The sequence below is a fragment of the Medicago sativa genome, chromosome 4 (genome assembly GCF_051527215.1).
Source record: "Medicago sativa cultivar Bolivia chromosome 4, Bolivia_mono, whole genome shotgun sequence".
Classification (NCBI taxonomy): domain Eukaryota; kingdom Viridiplantae; phylum Streptophyta; class Magnoliopsida; order Fabales; family Fabaceae; genus Medicago; species Medicago sativa.
This window is the reverse complement of record NC_140752.1, coordinates 76,474,274-76,496,152: the sequence shown is the minus strand read 5'-3', so window position 1 is coordinate 76,496,152 and position 21,879 is coordinate 76,474,274. Positions and strand designations below refer to the sequence as shown.

Sequence of the window (21,879 nt, the reverse complement as noted above, 5' to 3'; positions counted from 1 at the left end):
TTATTTCAGGAGCTTATAAGCTATTTTTCAGAAGCTACTTCAAGTAGCGTTTGAGCTTATAGCTTCTAGCTTATTATTTTTTCTTCCACTTTTACCCTTATCATTTTAATTAAAACTCACATTTACCCTTTATATATTAAAACACACTTATTGTTATGTTTTCAATGCGTCGCTCTATTTCTTTTGTTCCTAGTTTTCCAGTTCCTATGTATATCACGTTTTCAAAGCTTTGCATGTAGATGATGATTTGTTTTTAACTTTTTTTGTTCTCGTAACAATTTTTATTTTCGAAATAAAATTTTATACTTTATTTTTAAAAAAAAATTATATTTTTTTTTTGTAAAGTATAAAAACTGAAATGGAATAAATTTAAAATGAAACTTCAACAAAAAAATAATATTTTTTTAAAAGAGTAAAAAAAATTAGTAATATATAAAATATAGATTAAGAACATAATTTAATAATTTTATTAGAATTAAAAATGTCCTTTTATGTCATTTTACATTTATCAGCTAGTTGAACCGCTAATTTTACCAAACACTTTAATTAGCTTATCAGCTATCAGTCATCAGCTATAAGTTATCAGCTAAAAGCTATCAGCTAGCTTATCAGCTAAAAGCTATCAGCTAGCTTATCAGCTATCCGCTATTTTTACCGAACAGAGCCTTAAGCTTATATTTGGATATGAGTGTTCTCTAATACTGTATAATTCTTGAATTTGTAATTTATAAAGACATTCTTGAGCAAGGATTCCTACTGCCATTTCTTCAACTTCTTATTTGTGGACAGTTTGGACTATTGAGATTTCTTTTGTTATTGATATCAAATGGATAAAGGAACATGTTACATTGTACTTTGATTGGTCGTCAATATCAACCCTTGATAAAATGATTGATATATAAACACGTGCATATCAATCATTAGTGATTAAAATATCAACATGGTTTTCTCACTTTACTAATTACACACTTTAGAGTAGTTAAATTGAATCAAAAGCAAACATTCATTCACTTTAGAACCAGGTTCCTGCAGCGGCATTCATCTTCTAGCTTCAGTAACTTTACCTTCACGAAACATCAATTAAAATATGTTTAACACCCTAAAAATTGGTTTCATTTAGCACGAGTAACCATTTATACTGGGCTCACTGATTCTCTTAACACAACAACAACAGTCAAATTCACTCTTTTGAAATTGAAACATGCAAGTTGGTTGTCCATTTCATAATGTAACACTCAACTACAAGGACTTGAAAGAAGGATGAAATTGAATCACAAATAATTAGATTTAGACATCATATAAAGAATTTGAGGATTCATTTGGGTATGACACACTTCCAAACAAACCCTTTTCCAAAACCCAATCTTCAATCATTGCTTGAGAATTCAAAGGTTGATCAGTTGGCAAAAGATGTCCACCCCCCAAAACCACAACATTAGTAAGTGACTTCCATTTTTGTACATATCCAGCTAACTCTCCATTCACCTTCCAAATCTCTCTCTCAGCATTCAGAAACTCCACAATCCCTTCCCATTTCATAGTCTTCACCCAAACATCCGTTTGAACCACGCCATCTTGCAAATCGCGCTGAGCTTGATATAATAGCACCCTAGTACTCTCACTCAATAACTTCTCCACCATAAACTTGACACTTTTCATTACATCGGCATGCAATACATCGCCAACAACGTCACTACAAACCTCATAAACAAATGATTCATTCACATTTACCCCCAAAGCCTTCTTCACCTCAGCAATGTTCAAGAATTTTTCAACCAAATCATCCTCGTAAAGAACTTTACGCGAATAGTCATACAAGGTAGCCAACCCTGTCATGTTCCTCAACAAACGCAATGCATGGTTTCTAGCATCTGTTGCTTCACTCCAATTCCCTCTATGAACCAAATCAACAGCTTCAAGTTGAGCTTTTTCCAACTCATTCTTTTGTCTCTCGTTGATCAATCCAACATAATAAGCATTCACAGCATGTGTAACAACTTGTGTTACAGGGTCTGTTAATCCATCCCCAATTGCCAAACCAGCTAAATTTACTCTCTTAGTGTCTTTCAACTCAGCATTTTTCTCCAATATATAATACCCTATTGCAGGAACATATTTTCCAGCATAGCTTTCACCAGTAATATAAATAGGACGATGTTTGAAAACAGGGTCAAGTTGAACAAACCTTGTTATAGCAGCGAAAAGGTGTTTTGCGACTCCAATTTGATCGGTTGGAATCTCTTGTGGCGTTGCGGCTACACTGAAGCCGGTTCCAATTGGACTATCGAGAAAAATAAGACCAAAGATTCTATTCCAACTACCGCGGTTGGGTTTAAGAGTGAGTGATTTGGTGACACGATAGGGTCCGAGCTCATAGAAGTTGGCGATCATGGAGGAGCAACCAGGGCCACCTTGCAGCCAAATGAGAAGTGGGGTTTGGGAAAGAGGAGAGGCGGAGTTTTGTACTTCATAGAATGTATAGAAAATGGAGGAATTGGAGGTGTGACTTACTGGAAGGTAACCTGATCTTGTGGGAAGGGCTTCTTTGGGGAATAATGTTGAAGAATTTGAGAGTGAGAAAGAGCTTTGAAACTGTAAGAAGGAGAAGCAGAAGAAAACAAGGGTGTTGATGAAGAGTGTTGTTGACATTTTCTCCATCTTCAGCTAATATATTGTATGAGTATGCAATCTACAAATGATAGCATTGAAAGAGTTGAAATTTTGAGATTAAAAAGATGGATTTAGAGAAAGACAAAATATGAACCACATGTGAAGCGTGGGTTTCTTGTCTTCCTATTGGCTAGACGGCAGAAATGACTTTGGAAACATCATTTTTATCATTAAATAAAAAAGTGCTGTAGCTATGTTTCAATCAATTTCAAAATGAATAACCGAATATATGGACTAACATAATCTTTGTTTATTTATATTTTTTTCAAACTTTATCGTGTCTTTATCTCTACAAATAAAAGAAATAAAGAGGGGTCCTCGTGAGCTTAACTCAGTTGGTAAGAACAATGCATAATATATGCAAGGTCCGGGGTTCGACTCCCGGCCACCACAAAAAAGAAAGAAATAAAGAGGGTACTAAATGGAGAGGATCTTGACTGTGTATTTTATTTTTCTTCAAACAAAACTATGTATTAATTTCCTAAAAATAGTACCTATATTGTTCAGTTAATCAACAAAATTAATCAATAAAGGCCGAAAAAAAAAAATTCCAAAATATTTTTACAATATGTAGCATTAAACTCCATAGTTAGCATGCTTTCAATACACAAACGCGCCAATTTTGTGACTGTCCATGCCAGTCATGGATCATAATATTAATTATCTAAAACATTTTGGTCTATAGCAATCCTCACTTCTGAGCAACTTTATCGTTCCTAAATATGGAAATAATATCAACTGAATTTCAAAGCTGACTGTCACCGACAAACACTAAGCCAGACTCCTAGAGCTAATATAAACACAACAGAAGAAGATCTGATAGAATTCCTCCTTAAGTACCAACAATCTGAACTAATTATCAGAAAACATCTAGCAAATATATGTACTTAAAATTAAGAATCAAGAGCAACCGCACAGGTATAATGTATGACTATTTCAGATATACCAAACTACTTCCAAGTGTATTTAATTTCTACTCTTACATGCAAATATAAATAGCAACTTAAATCTGGTTTTGATTTAAGTGGTCTGCATCCACCTCTACCTTGAACTTCACATGGTTGTGGCTTCAGCAGCTGGTTCCTCTGCTATGGTATCATATCACACACCTTGGCCTTAGGAGGCCTCCCTCGACCACGACCGCGACCTCGACCACAGCCACGCAACTTAGCTTGATCTTCAGAAGCTGGTGCCTCTGCTATGGCATCACACACTTTAGGCCTCCCTTGACCGCGACCTCGACCACGACCTTGACCACGCAACTTAGCTTGATCTTTTATCTTTAATTTCTTTTCACCACCACACAACTTAGCTTGATCTAACTTCTCTTCTTTTTTCTTTAACTTCTCTTCTTTTTTCCTTGACTTTTCTTCTTCTTTCCTTTCTTCTGACTCCTTTAATTCCTCTTCACATTGTTCAGTATCTTGATTTACCTTACGAGGCCTCCCTCGACCTCTAGTTTGACCATTCTGCTCCTTCTTCTTCTTGTTTTTGGTCGCTCCCCGCTTAAGCAGCAATGGCTTCTCTTGGCAGTTTGAATCAGATTCTGACTTACGAGGCCTTCCTCTCTTTCTCTTTGGTTGCATTTCCTCAAGACCATCAGAGTCAGACATTGGGTTCTTATCAGAGTTTCCATTAGTATTTCCTTCATTGTAGTCCTGAGGACGCTCGTCATCATATCCATTCGCACAAACTAGTGCAGTTGTTATACCCGTATCAATGTCAGTCGATATTTGATGTGGCACCTGTGTTGGTGATGATGATTCTATTCCTGGACCTGTAGATATTATGCACTCTGGTGACCTTTCTGCATAAATTTCGCTACTTACCATCTGCAACAAATGAATTTTAACAGTAAATATTCATTCTAACTATTTTTTTACTTCTTACTAAAACAAACAGCCTAAACAGATGCAGATTACAAACTTGTGATTAAAGGGACAGGAATGCAGGCAGAGATAAAATATAAAATTTTGCATTAATGAAAAAAGGACTCCGACACGGACACCCAACAAGATACGGAGACATGTATGTCAAAGTTTCTAATCTTGAAAGAAAAAAAAGTTAGGTATTACAAAACACAATTTGATGTTTTCCTAATTCTTTAAAGTAATAATTGTTAAAAAATGGAACAGACCCATGTTTCTTTTCTTCTGTTCCGTCGTCAAAATCTGCATAAATGTTATGAACAGATACTGCAAAGTTTCTTTTGATGAATATTGGTTTAGAGAACAATTGAATAAGGAATCAATAGAGTCCAATGCCACAATTAACAGTAAAGTATAGCAATGCAGAGCTCAAAAACATAGGACATCGACACTGTTATATATTTATTTTACTATAATTAACTAAAACATTAACATTATTTATAAAAGATCTAAATTGAGAATCATAAATATTCATATGCATTTAAATTGAGCAATTTGTTTCATTAAAAAAGAACTCTAAAATAAGATACGAAAGTCTTTGACCTTCAACCATCCATCTACTACCAAAAAGCTAAAACTACGTAATCAAATTAGGTGTCCTTTTTTTTTGATTGGGTGAATTGTTGATATCAAATTAGGTGTCTTTAACCCCTCATTGATCATCATTGCTTCAACACATCTTTAACTCCACAGGTGTGTCTAAGATGTCTCTGACGAGTGTCTAAAGTGCGTCAAAATGGAAAGAAAAAAAAAACTATCTTATGTACACTTGTTCTTATGTACACTTTGTCTAAGTTTTTGATCGATTATGTGTCATATGAATACTGCAATGGTTTCGAACACTGATGCGTGTCGAATACGGATACATGCCTAACTAATCCTAGAGTTGTTTGTCCTTCATATTTCCATGTATACAAATTAATGAGACAAAATTAGACCTTAGCAAAAGCACCATTAAATGCCAAAAATTCCAAAACAGAGCATAATACCTGAATTTGTGTCTCTTCCAGTTCAGTATGTTCTACAATTCCCTCTTCAGGTTGTATTTGTGTCTGTTCCTCAACACTTCCAATTGAACGATCACTCTCACTGACCTGTGTCGAAGGCTCTTCAGTCCCAGCACTATCTAACAAACACAATTGATTCCCACTCTCTCCGTCTCCACGACTACTCCTTGTGTTGCCCCTCTTCCTCTTCCTACTACCCTTACCACCTTCCTTCTCTTCCTCACCATCAGCCGGAGAAAAATTCTTTACCATCTGCAACAAATGAGTTTTAATAGTAAATATTCATTCTAACAATGTTTTTACTTCTTACTAAAACAACAGCCTAACAGACGCAGATCACAGACTGGTGATTAAAGGGGCACAAAATGTGGGGCTGAGATAAAATAGCAACTAACAATGTTATATATTTATTTACTATAAATAAATAAAAGAATAACATTATTATAAAAGATCTAAATTGAGAATTAGAAACACACATATGCATTTAGATTGAGAAATTTGCTTCATTACAAAAAAAGAAAAATATCAAAAATAAGATACGGAAGTCTTTCACTGTCAATCATCCATGTGGTATTGAAAAGCTAAAAATATGCAATCAAATTTAATGTCTTTGATCCTTAATTGATCATCATTGCTTCAAGCCTTTAACACGTCTTTAACTCTATAGATGTGTCTAAGATGTCTCCGATGAGTGTCTAAGGTGCGTCAAAGCAAAGAAAAAAGTAATTGTTTTGTGACACTTGTCTAAGTTGTCAATCGACTACAAATCATATGAATGGTCAGGGCCGGAGAGGGGTGCAAGCAGGCCCATGGCACAGGGCCTCAAAATTTTTGGGGCCCAAATTTGTGTTTTTTTAATCAATATATGTATGCAATGTTTGATAAATATAACAATATTCTAGTGGTAGCCTAGCGGACACGTCTGTTCGTCGGTAATGCGTGGTCGTGTTTTCGAGTCCCAATTTCTGCATTTTGAGTTTTTTTTATTAATGTCGTATTGGTTTCAAACACAACACGTGTCGAATATGGATACATGCCTACCTAATCCGACCTAGAGATATTCGCGCGCTTAATATTTCAAAATATTTGAATGAATGACACAAAATTAGACCTTAGCAAACATCAAATGCCATAAATTACCAAAACAGCAAAATACCTGAACTTGTGTCTGTTCTTCAACATTTCCAATTGAATGATGATCACTCTCACAAACTTGCGTCGAAATCTCGTCACTCCCAACACTAACCAAATTCATCCCTCTCTCTACATCTCCTCCACGATTACCCCTTCTATTACCCCCTCTCTTCCTCTTCCTACCACACTTACGCTTCTCTTTCTCTTCCACGCCCCCCGTAGGAAAAACATACCTCCCATTCTCATTACACACAATCTCCCCAGTTTCACACAACCTCTTGAGATGAAGACTCAAAATCTTCCCATGTGCCCACGGTAAATCCTCGTATTCTCTTTTCACAAACTCCGAAATCGCCTCCTCCGTGGAGCCTATTTTGTCTTTCAATTCCGTTATTGCCTTGTTTATCATCTGCACACACAAGAAAAAAAACAAAAACAAAAATTCTTCATGAATCAAATTAAAATATCCAAATCAGTAATGTAGATAGAGAGAAAGAGAGAGGGGGTGCATACCAAGGCGTAAGGAGGGTGAGTGGGGGTGTGAAAAGAATGAAAAAGCTGTTGAAGGCGAGATTGAATGAAGGAAGAGCGGTCGATTAGGGTGGAAGGGGTTAGAGAAGGGTTGAGTTGGGTGAGTTGAGAGAGAAGTGAGTCTCTGAGTTGAGACATGGCTGAGTTGTTGTTGATTGCGGAATCGGTGTGAAGAAGAAGGGATTGTTCTTCTTCAGGTATGTTATTTTCCGCCATGTTGAGAATACCTCAAAGGTTTTCGGTCTCACGGCACAATTCTCGCTTTCTCAACTGACTTGACTGACTACTGATATGATATGTGTACTATGTTTTTGTTTATTAAAAAAAAAAAAAAATTAAGGATGTTTTTGTTTATTTATATTGTTGAAAACAATAATCTTAATATTTTTGAGACAAATCTTATACTCCCTCCATTTCAAAATTATTGTCGCTTTAGCCAATTGCACACAAATTAAGGAATGGAATAAAGTAGTCAAATGTTATAGCAATTTTACCAAATTATCCTAATCAACTATTAGTTTGTTTTTCATTAAAGAAAAAATAATACTTTGGAAGTAGTGTAACATAGTATTAATTGAAGGGTAGAATTGAAAAGAAAAAGTTATTATTGCATTGAAAACTGAAAGTGACATTCATTTTGAAACAATTTTTTTTGGCTAAAACGACACTCATTTTGAAACGGATGGAGTATCTATGATGTCTTATTTGAACAATCATTTGTGTGACAAGTTTTATGAAAACATAAATTTATAAAGAAAAGTAGATATTGATACGGAAACCAAAACATTAGAGTGAGAAAGTAAAAACATAATGTGAGTATGAGGTAGAAAGTTGTCACAACTGTCAAATAATTGCTGTATAAATATATAATCTTATATTTGGTTGATTTAATAATTTTTTTTAAACAATCAATCAAATCTAATCATATCTAAAGTAACGTTACTCTTATTAGGACAATTTATAAGTCTGTGTTACCGGAGATGACATGGTTGTAAGGACAAGAGTAAAAGAGAAATTAGCAGTAGACTTTGAAATCAAAGATTTGGGATCCATGAGATATTTTATTGGTATGGAGGTTGCTCGATCAAAGAATGGTATTGTAGTTTCACAGCAAAAATACATTCTAGACTTATTGAAAGAAACAAGAATGAATGGATGCCATCCAACAGATACCCATACAGATCCTAATGCTAAATTTTAGGGAAAAGACAGTGTTCTCGTTACTAGAAGATACTAATGTTTGATTGGGAAACTGGTTTATTTTTCACATAGCAGACCTGATATTGCTTTCACTGTTGGTGTAGTAAGTCGGTCTATGTATTCTCATTTCGAAGAACATCTTGAGGCAGTATATAAGATACTGAGATATTAAGAAGACTAGTGTAAGAAATATGTCTATCTTCATTGATGTTGATTGGGCAGGCTCAGTCACTAACAAAAGATCAACTTATGGATATTGTACCTATGTTTGGGGTGTTCTTGTGACATGGAGGAGCAAGAAACAAGGAATTGTAGCAAAGTAGTGCATAAGCCGAGTTTAGAGCTATGACTTGAGGTATTTTTGAAGGATTATGGGATCAGAGTCCTAGAAGAACTTAATATGAAAATTGAGCTTCCATTGAAATTATACTATAACAGTAAAGTTATTATTAGCATAGCTCATAACCAAGTTAAACATGACATGACCAAGCATACTGGGATTGATTGACATTTCATAAAAGAGAAGTTAGATGCCAGAAATGTGTCTATCTTTTGTGACTTCAAGTCAATATCCTACTAATATCCTGACTTCAAGCCTTTTTAATGACTGTTAAAATGTATCTTTCAATTCTCTTATTCAATTTCCATTTACATTGCCAATTTATATATATATATATGAGTTTTGCTAGAAGCCACCCATGAAGGTGTCTTTTAGCAATCCACACCTCATGGTGTGATTTTCACTTTTTAGTTATAACTTTGCTAAAAGACACCTTCATAAAAGGTGTCTTCTAGCAAAACCCTATATGTGTGTGTGTGTGTGTGTGTGTGTGTATATATATATATATATATATATATATATATATATATATATATATATATATATATATATATATATATATATATCGGGGAGAATCGAACTTGAGACCTTGATGAAGAGCACAATTTAAAGTCTCAAGCCAACACCATCAACCCAACCCAAGTAGGTTTAATTGAAAATATAACATGAACTTATGGGTAATATGGTCAAATCGAGGTGTAACTAAAAATTTATAGGGTGTAATCAAAATAAATTTACAAATCATCATGTATGATGATAAGTGACAACCCGTCCTTTAACTTCTTTTTTGTGTTTAGGTCATTTATCTATCAAAATGTGCATAACTTGCTCCTTTTTTAATTTCTTTATTAAAAAAAAATGTTGAAATGTCCGCGTGAGCATATCTTAGTTGGCAGGGACATGCATTGTTATATGTAGGGGTCGGGGTTTGAACTCCGGACACCCCACTTATTCACCTTTAAAAAGGTGAATTCTAGCCACTATGCTACTTGACAAAATAAAAAAAAATGCTGAAATAATAATTTTATTAATAACTTTATTTTCTAAAAATAAAGAATTTCATAAACCATATGAACATCTGTGTCCTCATCTTCCTTAAATAAAAAAAATGTCCACCCAAATACACCTTCAAGTTGTTTGAATATCTTCACTTCCATCTTTGAATTGAAACTCAAAATTTAAAGTCCTCAAATCTCAATAAACCCTAAATTTACCAAGCCTAGAAAAAAACCTAAAACTTTAAAGAGGGGTTGCGCAAAAAATAAGAAGGAATAGCACCACATTCATCCTATATTCCACATCCATACTTTTCTTCATCATTCACAGTAAGTTAAAAGTTTAAAGTTTATCTCCCTGAAAGAATATAAATCCACTGTAAGTTAAAAGTTTATCCTAATAAAAAATGACAATTAGGTATGTTAAAGGAAAGACTTCCGGTGCATATATGATACATCTCTCTGCTTTTGTATCAGATAGGAGAGTACCAGCATCCTGCAATAAATCATGTGTTAGTGGTGTCGGTAATGTTATCATTATCAATGATGGATTACGGTGGCTAGCCAAAAATCCGCCATATAACATGGCTTTGCAGCCTATGGCAGAAACATGACGTATGTTATAGACATTGCGGCCTATGGCAGCTTGCAAAGAATCCTCCATACACCATGGCAGTAATTCGACAACACGGGTACTTGTCAAACAAAATTTGAAGAGTCAAATATTTCAAGCAAAGCATTAATTTAACAAACTTCACCTTAAGTCTTTGAAAGCAACTGAACCATTGCAGGGCAGCTCATTTGCTTGTTGTGTCGATGTTGATATGTCTGCTTTCAGAATCAAAAGATGATATGATGTTAGTTCTATCAGAAGCTTCCATTTGTTGTCACGGTGAAGTAAATATAAGAGAGCAATAGATGGTACTGATCAACACAAGAAGTCGATTGCTAAAAGACTAGAAATCTTAATACCTGATGCATTTAGTATCATCAAACCAATCCAGCACATCATTCTAAATCAGGTATTGCAACATAACCATACAAATATAATCATGAGAATTGAGAAAGATTGCACTGTGAATCTTTCATAATCCCATAAAATCACCACTGATTATAAGGAATGAAAAGAGATAAAGGATGCTGCATAATCATGCAGATACCAACTCATGCAATGCATAATAACCCAAAAATTAAAAAAAGAAGACAACACAAGTGAAATAGTAGAAGTGATGATTACTAAGAAGAAACAGGAAGTGGGAGGATGAAAGTTAGACACATGACAGATAAGTAGTAGCAGAAATTAAGAGCACAAATGGTCTCATGACAAGAAAGCACACCAAAGGAAATTTTAAAAAGCAGATCAAAACATATATGTCTCTATCACAATCTTGACTTTTACAACAAAATATGTGCAAATAGTTTCTACATAGTCCAAATGACATCGTAGTTAAACTATCCACAAACAAAACTAATATACATTTGACAACAGTGGGTGGTAACAAAACCAAGCCTACGACATCATTATACTGAACCAAAAGCTTTCAAGAGTTCACATGGTAGGTTATGTTAACATAGTTTACTATTTCTTGTGATTCATAAACAAAAATTATTTTAGAAACTGTGATCCAAGCGAGTCCCCTATGGTTTCCCTACCAACACTTTGCTGGTCTGTTTAATACTTGGAATCATAAAAAGTTTTTACAATATTCATGAACAGAATATAATCTTTCCCAAACTGCAAATTCAGACATAAAAGAGACATATTAAGAGTGTTTGGAGAATCCCATTTTAATTTATCTGAGGCAATAGGATCTTGTAACAGAGCTTACTCAAATAGCTTATGATATTTATAGAAGCTATACGTTCCAGCTTATTTTGATATGCTCTTCAGGATAGCTTATAAAAACAGTTAAATCAAAGCTTATGCATAGTTTATCAGAACAACTTACGAAGCTTTTGCTAAAATTGGTTTGATGTATGGAACTTTACCACAAAATACAAGGTTTTTCTTGATAAAAGAAAAAAAGGTTTTTCTGCTTCCAGAAGTTCGGTTATAATTTTTCTTCAATCGAACCTGATGCTTCGGATCAAAACATATTTTATATTAATTCAAATGTTATTTTAAAGATTCTTATATGCATCGGGACACGGGATCAGTTGAAGGACAAAGTAATTGGCAGTAAATATTACTTCAATTTGATGACTTGAGCTAGTTCAGAATATCTGAAGCAAAAGAGCAATGACCTGTCAAGAGACATTTGGCCTAGTGGTTAGTGACCCTTACAAGGTACTTCTCCTATGTTCATTATCACCTCTCTCCAAGCAAGGAAGACAGAACAACGATCTATCTGTTTGAAATGTTATCACCTATATGGTTGTATTGTACACATCACATGAAATTTAGACTAAACTGTAGCCCGGAAGTTTAAAGGCATTTCTTTTATCTATCATTTCCCTTAACCTCTCAACATCTTTGAATCTCTCAACACCAGCAAAAATATTGGACATTAGAACATAATCACCACCATGTCCCTTCTCCATCTCCAGTATCTTCTTAGTCACCCTCTGACCAATTTCAACATTGTCATGAACGCTACAAGCACCAAGAAGAGTCCTCCAAATAACATCATTTGCGACCTCACGGGGAACCTGCAAAGCAACCTTCTCAGCTTCTTCTAACCTCCCTGCTCTCCCAAGCATATCTATCACACAACCATAGTGCTTGACATCCGGCACAAGTCCGTAATCATTCACCATTTTACCGAAAAACTCGAGCCCCTCCTCGACCAATCCAGCGTGACTACAAGCACTCAAAATACTGAGAAACGCCACATGATTCGGCCGCACACCAGCCTTCTCCATATTTTCAAAAGTCTCCACAGCCTCCCTCACCATCCCAAATATAGCATAACCAGACATAACAGAATTCCACGACACCGAATTCTTCCTCCAGTCAGGCATCTCCGAAAACAATCGACTCGCACTCTCTACACATCCACATTTAGCATACAAATCAATCAACGCATTCACAATTCGTATATCAACCGCATTAAACCCTCTCTTCTCCACATACCCATGAACCGACTCACACATCTTAACATTCCCAAGATTAGCAATAGCAGGAAAAACAGTCAAAAGGGTAACCTCATTAGGCTCTATCCCATCAACCTCAATCATTTTTCTAAACAAAGCCAAAGCTTTCATAGGCTTGTTAATCCTCGTATAACCATCAATAATAAGAGTCCACGACACCACACTCCGAACCAACATTCGATCAAACACCGACCTCGCAAATTCAAGCTGACCCCATTTAATCAAACCACTAATAAAAACATTCCAAGTAACCGTATTTCTCTCCGGCATTTCACCAAACATCTGAGCTGCATTAACCAAAAAACCCCAATTTGAGTACATATGAAGCAACCCAGTTTGCACAAAGACGTGATTCTCAAAACCCATCTTAAAAACAATACAATGTAGGTGAAAACCAAAATGGGTTGTGTTTAAATTTGCACAAGCATGAGAAACAAAAGTCAATGTGAATGAATCAAGATAAAGAGGTTGTTTGGGTGTGAGATTATTGAGAGTGTGTGTAAAGAATTGAAGAGCTTGATGAGGGAAATATGAGAGTGAATATGAACGTATAAGGTTGTTGAAGAGGAGTAATGAAGTAGAATTGTTGTGAAAAGGGTAAAGGTAGAAAAGTGAAGAGGTGATGATTTGAGAGTGAAGTTGTTGGAGAAAATGGTAATGAGGTGAAGGGTTGTTGAGAAGAAGGGAGAGGAAGTGCTGTGGGTGCTTTGTTTTGGGAATTTGTAGAATGGTTTTGTGAAATATTGATTTTGCAGTAGAAGATGAAACATGGCGATTCAACTTCAAATGGGGCATTGTTAGTTAATAACAACTTTAAACAGGTTATGTTGGAAATTATATATGTTTGTTTTGTGTTTTTGAGCAAATACAAGTATACAACGTTGTTTGAGTTGAAAAAGTCTTGAACTTTTGCTGGTAGGTAACTGGAGTTAGCGCAGAAAACATACTATTGTTTTGAAGCATGGTGATTAGGAGGTAAAAAACTTATTAGATACTAAAATTTTAATACTCGCGGTTTGATTTGGTTTGTATCAGTCGAATCAGAAATTTTGAATAATAGGACATCATATATATAAGTTTGTAGTATTAATTTTTTTTTTTTTTTTTGAAAGACCATTATATTCATTATTTCAATAAATTATGTTTCAAATTATCGTCTCCCCAAGAAACCGGATTGTTCTATATGGACATTTGATATATAGACACGAGTTCAAACCCACAATTATCGGGTTCTCCATATTTAAGGTATGAGATTCTAGTCACTAGGTTATTTAGTCGCCAACAACAACAACAATAGTTCTGATTTTTGTACATACATATATCAATACAAATTTGTGTGCTGATCCAAAGTAAGCTCATCTAGATCATTAAATAAGTAGGAAGTCAAGCGAGTTTAATCTAATAACAACTTGAATTAAAGTTTGTGAAAAAATTGCGATAGCTATACACAATGATTTAGAAATCCTCCCTTGGAATATCCTTACATAAGTAAAAATAAAATATGACATGGATTTTAAAAAGGAATAGGCTGTCTTCCAGGCCACGATTCTATCTTCTGGAAATACTTGGATGGAACAACACCGTCAAAACCTTCGGTCAAGATCACCTTGTTGTCAGAAATGTATAGCTTCATACCTTCTGAAATGGGATGAAACATAATAGAAAGAAGCAATACACAAGTCAATAGTATTGTTTGGAGTAGATTTTTGGTTTAAAATATGTTTCTCTATGCAAGTAGTTTAAATATGTTTTTGATTCTTATAAAATAGACAAAAACTTAATTTGAATGTCTTATAGGTTAGGTTTTGATCGTTAGCATGTTACGTTAGTAGCGAGATTAAACTCTGAACCTCCTTTAGATGTCCCAAACTCGCAGCTCAAACACTTAGGCTGCCTTAGAGTCTTGATTTTGATTCTTATAAAAGTTTTATTCGTTTTAATTCTAGATTTAACAAAAAAATGTGGTTTTACTCCTCACTAGTATCTTATTGGGGGGGGACTAAAAGATGAAATGGTTTCACATTCATAACATGTTTAGAATATGGTGGGAATATTATCATACCCTTCAAAGCTTTTCTAACATCAAGAAAGATCAGAACATTGACATCTCGTCTCATACCTGGGAACAAAAAGGAAATGGAAAAAAATTAGGCAGCTACATCTAATAACTGAAAACTATTAAACAATAAGCTAAATATTAGTTCTTCATAAGATAAGACCATCTTAGTGTCCCGTGCAAGAAATTTAATATTCTTAAACAATTTCAGACTACACAAAATTTCTCGCTAGCAAATTTCAAACGTCTCCATCTACCAACGGATAAGTTATGAAGGAATAAAGGGGCACCAATTGCTAAATTGCAACAATCATCTATAAATAGATCAAATCACTTTTGGAGAAATGATGAGTTATTGACACTTGTTACATCAATTAAGTATACATGTATTTGGTTCTGAGTTACTAACTAATAACGTAGCTACTCCCACATTAAAATTATGGATGATTGACTATTATTATTTGAATCTTTTGAACCTTTCCTATGCATTAAGTTCACAATTTTTACTATCCAGGCCTTAAGTAGAAAGCAACAGAAACAGGAAAATTTTCATTGGGATTCCACATTTGGTTCAAAGCTAGATTATCAATCACGGATTCACAATACACTTCATCTTTTTCATTAATCCTTCTGTATTTTGAACCCGACGGCTATCCTTAATATTCAAGGAAACCAACTTGACTAACCATAATGAGACAAAATATATCCAGATTTAAACTTTTTGATAGATAAATAGGATTCTTTCAATAATATATAACATTACCACTTATTACTTCTCCATCTGTTGGTAAACCATGAGAGAAATGAACATGCAATCTCTTCATGCGTTTCAAACCAGATGCTAGAATTGAGTCCAAGTTCCTTTTATATGTTCCATGCACACAAACTGCATATTGTCTAAAAATCAAGATATGAAACAAATCAAATAGCAATATATATTGAATTATTTAGAACAGAATATGATCTGTAAAGACAGTATACAGCTCTTCAGTAGTTATAGAAGTGTGTTGTGATAAACCTGATAAATGCCAACATATCCACTATTCAAAGGATAATTTGTAGTCACAAATATGCATATAACTTAGTAGTTAGTATGTTGCTAAGAATCATGTTAACCATGAATGAAGTCTATACTCTATGGCAACAAATTAAATTCAATAATTATGCACCTGGAAATTCTTCAACTGAAAGGATTGGTTTCAATAAGCTTTCAGTTTCAACAGCCTGCAAATCAAGTCAAATAATATTGAATGAATTCACAACCAAATGCCCAATACAACATAAGCGAGAACATTAACCAGATACTTATGCAATAAGACTTGCCATTGTAAACATATAGTAATAGTGAGTTAACAACAAATCTGATAAAGGGCAAAAGGTAGACAACAAAACGTTTTCCATTCACTTCACCAAGTTAATTTTTTAAAAATATCCTCCACCAAGGGCAATATACAGACAATAGTAAAATATGGTTTAGCTCAATCCATAGAAGACATGATTGATAACTCATTCTCCACATAATGTCTTCCACAAGTTTGAATGCAATTTTTTCATTCATCAAACCTGATGCGTTGACACAAGACATATTTAAAGAGTTTATCTATAATAATTCAAATAATGTTTTTAAGCTCTTTATATGCATGCACAAGACCTATTTAAGGACAAAGTAAAATGTGGTAAGTATTATTTTAATGTCATGACTGGAGTTAGCTCAGAACATCTGAAGCAAAGAGCAATTGATATCCATCAATAGGCCTTTCGCCCAGTGGTGAGTGGCCCTGACAAGGTTCTCCTGTGTGTCCACAAATTCAATTTCTACTTTTCTACCACCTCTCTCATAGCAAAGCAAAGCAGAACAATGATCTGTCCGCTTCAAATGTATCACTTATATCTTATATTGATATGATTTAGACTAAATTGTAGCCAGAAAATTTGAAGGCGTTTCTTTTATATATCATTTCCCCTGACCTCTAAACATCCTTGAATCTCCAACACCAGCAAAAATATTGGACGGACATCAGAACATAATCCCCACTTTGTACCCTCTCCATCTCCAGTATTTTGTCAGTCGCCCGCTGACCGATTTCATCATTGTCACAAAACCATAAGCAGCTGAGTCGCCCTCCATACAACAACTTATCTCAATTCATAAAAAACCATTGATACTTATCATCAACATTTGTCTGTCAGATTTCAAGCCTAGGCTTTTCTTTTAAACTCGTTTGGTCTTCTACCTCCGTCAGCCTTACCGGTGTAACGGCATAAAGATAAGGAACAACTATAACATGCTAACCACTTGATGAGTTGATAGTATCAACTGTTGCATGAGGGAAATAAAGAACAACATAATACGAGAATAGGGACTGAGCCCTTCAGGGAACGGGAACAATCACAAGGTGTATTCGAGGCACCTTTTCTCTCTTAACAAAATGATTTACTTCTTAAATGCCTATTGACTCTGTTTCCTAAGCTATTTATAAAGTAAGCTATACAACTAAGTTGTTAGCCATTCTCATTTCCCCTCTTACCCCACTTTACATACACTTTCTTAACCATTGAATGCCTAACACAAATATAAGTTATTTTCGGTACAAACAATATCATATCTTAAGTGTTATAGTGTTTTCCATTGATGGCATCTGAACATGACAACGACTAAAGCAAATTTAAACAAAGAATTAGGTGCATTGCCGTTTGAATGTGTTACATATTACAGTTTCAATCACTTCCATTATACATAACTTAATAGGCAAATTCAATGAGTCGACATTTGATGAACAAGGTATATTTTACCATGGTTGTGTGGCCTTGGTTTGCACGTATTAGTAGCTCCCCGTTTTCTTCTATGAGGCTGAAACGCTGTTTATTATCTTTTCGAACAGCCTGAGAATAACCATTAGATAATTTAGAATAAAATTATTTTCTTCAGGAAATTCATATGAAAATGAAATGAACATTACAGAAAAGTGTTCATATTAATAACTAGACTAGATCAAACAAATATCAAAGAAGAAAACTGTATACCGTATTTATCATATTTTTGATACACAAGCTATAGGTCCTGTTAAGAGACAGGAGTACAACAAAATTTAGGAAAGAAAATATCTTCTATGATGCTACTAATCAACACTACAGTTTTACAAAAGGAATAAAAATTCCCTTGGTAACCATTTCCCTTGATTCAAGTAAAAATAAACATGTTCCTAGCAAATAAAAATAACATTTATGCTGAATCCACAGATAAAAGAGGCTATATAAACACGAATAATAATTATACAAAAGAAGTATTGGCACAGGCAGAACAAGGTTAAAATTTACATGAATACTAAGCCAATCATACAAACATGTAAATGTTCATGGTGAATTTACTAAATTATTACGTTATAATGTAATGAGTTGTGGAAAGGATGGAAAAGTAAATCTTTTAATCCATAGTCTGAGTATTTATCCAAGAATAAGACGAGTAGAAAGAACCGATCTTCTATCTCCATGATTGGGGTGGATGAGAAAGGAAATTTGTATGGGAGCAAAACAAGTAAAATATTGTTCAATGTCGAAAGTTCATTGAACTGAATGCAATGTTTCATCATAACAATGAAACTAAACAACATATTGGAGTCTGGCTAATATCAACAATATAAATTTATTTTCTCGGATAGCGAGACACGAGAATCTAATTAAGACAGAAAAGAACAACATATAAAACGGGATGAGGATGTGTGCGAATAAAAAGAAAGTGTATTAACTAACTTTAGATCAACTGACCTCCCTAATGTCATCGATAGTGTGTGATTGTAGAGGAATAATAGCAAATGTGTTCAAATTCAGGTTTAGTAAATCATTAACATTCACGTAACCATCACTTCTGATATTCAATTTCAACTCAGATGCCATATGACGTAAAATTCGCGTCCTGAAGATATTAAACAAAAGCATAATTTGAGTGAATTGCTTAGTGCAAGAATTAAGCACAAACCAGTTTATTTCAGTCATAGCATGGAGTTCACCCACTCACAGGAGCCTACCAAGAGCATCAATTTTATCCTTTCCGGAGCCACTCGGCCCTCTTGTTCTTTCTCTATCATTTATTGTATCAAAAGCCCTTCCTCTGCCATTGCCAGAACTGCCCACAAAATATTAAAAAGCAAAATTACAATGAAAAGGTAGAAAGAAAAAAAGTTAGTGAGAATTGAGGAAGAGTTGAGAAACCTTGGAGTGGCGCGAGTGTAGGAGGTGTTGTCCATTGAGAAGAAGAGAGACACGTAGAGGAAGGAGAGTGCAGTGGCGTAGAACAATGATGCTGACGGTGTAGCTCACTGAAGAAAACAACATCAGAATTGAATGATCAATTCCTCTTCCATACTGAGGGGAGAAGGAGCCTATGAAGGATTTGCTACATTGCTTTTCCTTTTTGCTTACTTTAATCTTTGTAAAAATAAATAGGGTAAAATATGCTTTTCGTCCCTGTAATTATAGGCCATTTGAATTTTCGTCCCTGAGCTTACTAATCCTCCCATTTCGTCCCTGTAAAAGTTAATCACTTGAAATTTCGTCCATCGCCCCTTTTAATCACTGCCACGTCAGCAAATTACCAAAATGGCATGGGAAATGGCGAAAATACCCCTGACTTATTTTTTTTTCCTTAAAAAAAATTTCAAAATTTTGAAAATTCTTTTTTTAAATTAAAAAAATCTGAAAAAATAATTAAAAATCATAAAAAATTTCGGAAAAAAAATGTTAAAATTAAAACTGAAAAAACTGAAATTTTTCGGAGAAAAAATCGTAAAAAAACTGGGAAAAAAAATTTTGTGAAAATTATTTTTTTAAATTAAAATATCTGAAAAAATAATTAAAAAACATAAAAAATTTCGGAAAAAAAATGTTAAAATTAAAACTGAAAAAACTGAAATTTTTCGGAGAAAAAATCGTAAAAAAAAATTCGGGAAAAAGCTGGGAAAAAAATTTTGAAGGAAAAAAAACAAAAAAAAAATAAGCCAAGGGTATTTTCGTCATTTCCCATGCCATTTTGGTAATTTGCTGACGTGGCAGTGATTAAAAGGGGCGAGGGACGAAATTTCAAGTGATTAACTTTTACAGGGACGAAATAGGAGGATTAGTAAGCTCAGGGACGAAAATTCAAATGGCCTATAATTACAGGGACGAAAAGCATATTTTACACAAATAAATATTTTATAGAAATCTTCTTTTTTTTTTGAATAAATATTTTATAGAAATATTATATTGATGTTTTTTTTTTTGAATAAAAGAAATATTATATTGATGTTGGTTTTTTTAAAATACTTCATGTAACACCGTAACACTTTAAAAAGCCTTCGTATAATTTAATGGGTAATGTTAACCAGTGCCCCACCAGTGCCCCGGGGCACTGGGGCACTGGTTAAGGAGTCAAATGTACTTGTGTTGTCAATTTTTCAAAAGCATAAAAAGTACTCCCTCCGTCCCGCAATAGATGACCTATTTGAAAATTTGCAATTTTGACCTAACTTACTTTGACCATATTTTTCTACTAATATACAAAGATAAATAATATCATATAAGATGTCGTTAGATTCGTCTCGATGAGTATTTTCAAAATATCAAATTTTCATAATTTTTTCTAACACATTATTCAAGATATTTAAACTTAAAATTATGCATTGACATGCGTAATAGAGTCAACTGTGACATGTATTATGGGACGGAGGGAGTATTACTTTCATTTTTAAACTTCATTTTTTTAGTTTCCTTAACGAGTGCCCCCGGGGCACTGGTTAACATGACCCTAATTTAATTGATATTTTTTTAACAAGAATTTAATTGATATATTTGTATGCCGTAAAATTTCTTATAATGTGTTGTAAAGTTTAATTTATTTTAGTTCTAATCCATTCATCGTTGAAATCATAAAAGATTAGTTTGCAAATGTACTTTCTTTTAAAATTTGAAGTAATTTCATTCAATTGGAAGATTGTTATTTTAACTTTTCATGTAACATAAGAATGTGACACAACGATAATTGTAGGGATGACAATTAAATCTAAATTTAATGGGTATCTGCAAAAAATATTTACGATGGGCGAGTAAAATACTTCTATTATTGGGTCTGAACTCAAGCTTAAGTGATTACCCGTAGATTTGAACGGGCATGAGCGTGGGTACGGACACTCTAGTGCCCAGTCTGCCCCATGCCGCATATTATAATTATAATTTTATGTAATACTAAAATTAGTTAATTAATCCTTAATCTTTGATATTTATTGTAATATGCACTTGTTTTTTTTTTTTTTTATATATTTTAGATGCTTTTTATTTGGCTACATAATTTATATTTTAGATCCTTTTTATTTGGCTGAATACTACGATGTGCAATAAATTATAAGTTGATTTAAGATATTTTCGATCATATTTTAATTAAGTTCTGATATTTTTGTTATTTATTGTTTTTTTTGTTGTTAAAGTGTGGGGGTAATGAGCGCGACTACGGGCTCTTAGATGCCCATAAGATATGGGGACGAACACCAAACTTGTTACTCATGAGAGCATGAGCTCGGATACAAAGATTTTTTATAAACGCGGGTATGATAATGTTCAAAGAGCACTATGTCCAAAGAGTACCCATTGTCACCGTCCAAAGAGTACCCATTGTCATTCCTAGATAATTGAAAGACTTTAAAACTAAAAAAAAGGTACATATTGGACAGAAAACATAAATATTTTTGTTTGAGTGAATCAAACATACCATGCACATAACTATAAAACTTATACTTCAAGCTGTATAAAATTGCAAAACTCTTATTCAAATTAACACTACCACATTTTTAAAATTGAGTTCAAATGTAGAACTCTTTAGTTTTTTTTCATTTTTTTTTTTGAACTTAACCTCTGTTAAACCAATAATAATATACTTCTAACTTAGTTACACTAA

The 21,879-nt window shown here is 33.9% G+C and overlaps 2 protein-coding genes and 2 pseudogenes across 6 annotated transcripts; all 4 read right to left on the bottom strand.

The window, feature by feature from the left end:
• Positions 1–932: 932 nt before the first annotated feature.
• On the bottom strand, positions 933–2,703 carry LOC146932030 (serine carboxypeptidase-like 50 pseudogene; annotated as a pseudogene). The gene has a single exon (XR_015006905.1). The product of XR_015006905.1 is annotated as a serine carboxypeptidase-like 50 pseudogene (transcript).
• An 838-nt stretch (positions 2,704–3,541) lies between these two features.
• Positions 3,542–7,563, bottom strand: LOC146932029 (uncharacterized; annotated as a pseudogene). Its single transcript, XR_015006904.1, has 4 exons — positions 7,253–7,563; positions 6,762–7,148; positions 5,588–5,857; positions 3,542–4,502 (listed from the first exon to the last, which is right to left on the bottom strand). The product of XR_015006904.1 is annotated as an uncharacterized LOC146932029 (transcript).
• Positions 7,564–9,818: 2,255 nt separating this feature from the next.
• LOC146932028 (pentatricopeptide repeat-containing protein At1g09220, mitochondrial-like) lies at positions 9,819–13,939 on the bottom strand. Of its 2 annotated transcripts, XM_085703620.1 has the most exons (3): positions 12,050–13,861; positions 10,564–10,633; positions 10,073–10,301 (listed from the first exon to the last, which is right to left on the bottom strand). In XM_085703620.1, exon 1 carries the CDS (start codon positions 13,691–13,693, stop codon positions 12,206–12,208), a length of 1,488 nt encoding a protein of 495 aa, XP_085559746.1. In that variant the 5' UTR covers positions 13,694–13,861; the 3' UTR covers positions 10,073–10,301; positions 10,564–10,633; positions 12,050–12,205. The 2 variants fall into 2 exon arrangements, with proteins under 2 accessions (XP_085559745.1, XP_085559746.1); XM_085703619.1 differs by having other exon boundaries at positions 9,819–10,301; positions 10,564–13,939.
• A 198-nt stretch (positions 13,940–14,137) lies between these two features.
• Positions 14,138–19,396, bottom strand: LOC146932027 (uncharacterized). 2 transcript variants are annotated; one of them, XM_085703621.1, is made up of 8 exons: positions 19,164–19,396; positions 18,970–19,077; positions 18,720–18,867; positions 17,748–17,837; positions 16,124–16,178; positions 15,718–15,840; positions 14,961–15,017; positions 14,138–14,536 (listed from the first exon to the last, which is right to left on the bottom strand). In XM_085703621.1, the coding sequence occupies exons 1-8, from the start codon at positions 19,196–19,198 to the stop codon at positions 14,412–14,414; spliced, it is 741 nt and encodes a 246-aa protein (XP_085559747.1). In that variant the 5' UTR covers positions 19,199–19,396; the 3' UTR covers positions 14,138–14,411. The 2 variants fall into 2 exon arrangements, with proteins under 2 accessions (XP_085559747.1, XP_085559748.1); XM_085703622.1 differs by lacking the exon at positions 15,718–15,840.
• Positions 19,397–21,879: the final 2,483 nt, after the last annotated feature.

Bases quoted from the DNA above. Each gene is read 5' to 3' on its own strand.
- LOC146932027 (XM_085703621.1), bottom strand. From the start codon at position 19,198: ATGGACAACACCTCCTACACTCGCGCCACTCCAAG. The intron at 18,868-18,969 runs GTGAGTGGGTGA...TAATATCTTCAG, and splicing joins GATGCTCTTGGTAGGCTCCT to GACGCGAATTTTACGTCATA. The intron at 17,838-18,719 runs GTCAGTTGATCT...GGTTATTCTCAG, and splicing joins CTATCGATGACATTAGGGAG to GCTGTTCGAAAAGATAATAA.
- LOC146932028 (XM_085703619.1), bottom strand. From the start codon at position 13,693: ATGCCCCATTTGAAGTTGAATCGCCATGTTTCATCTTCTACTGCAAAA.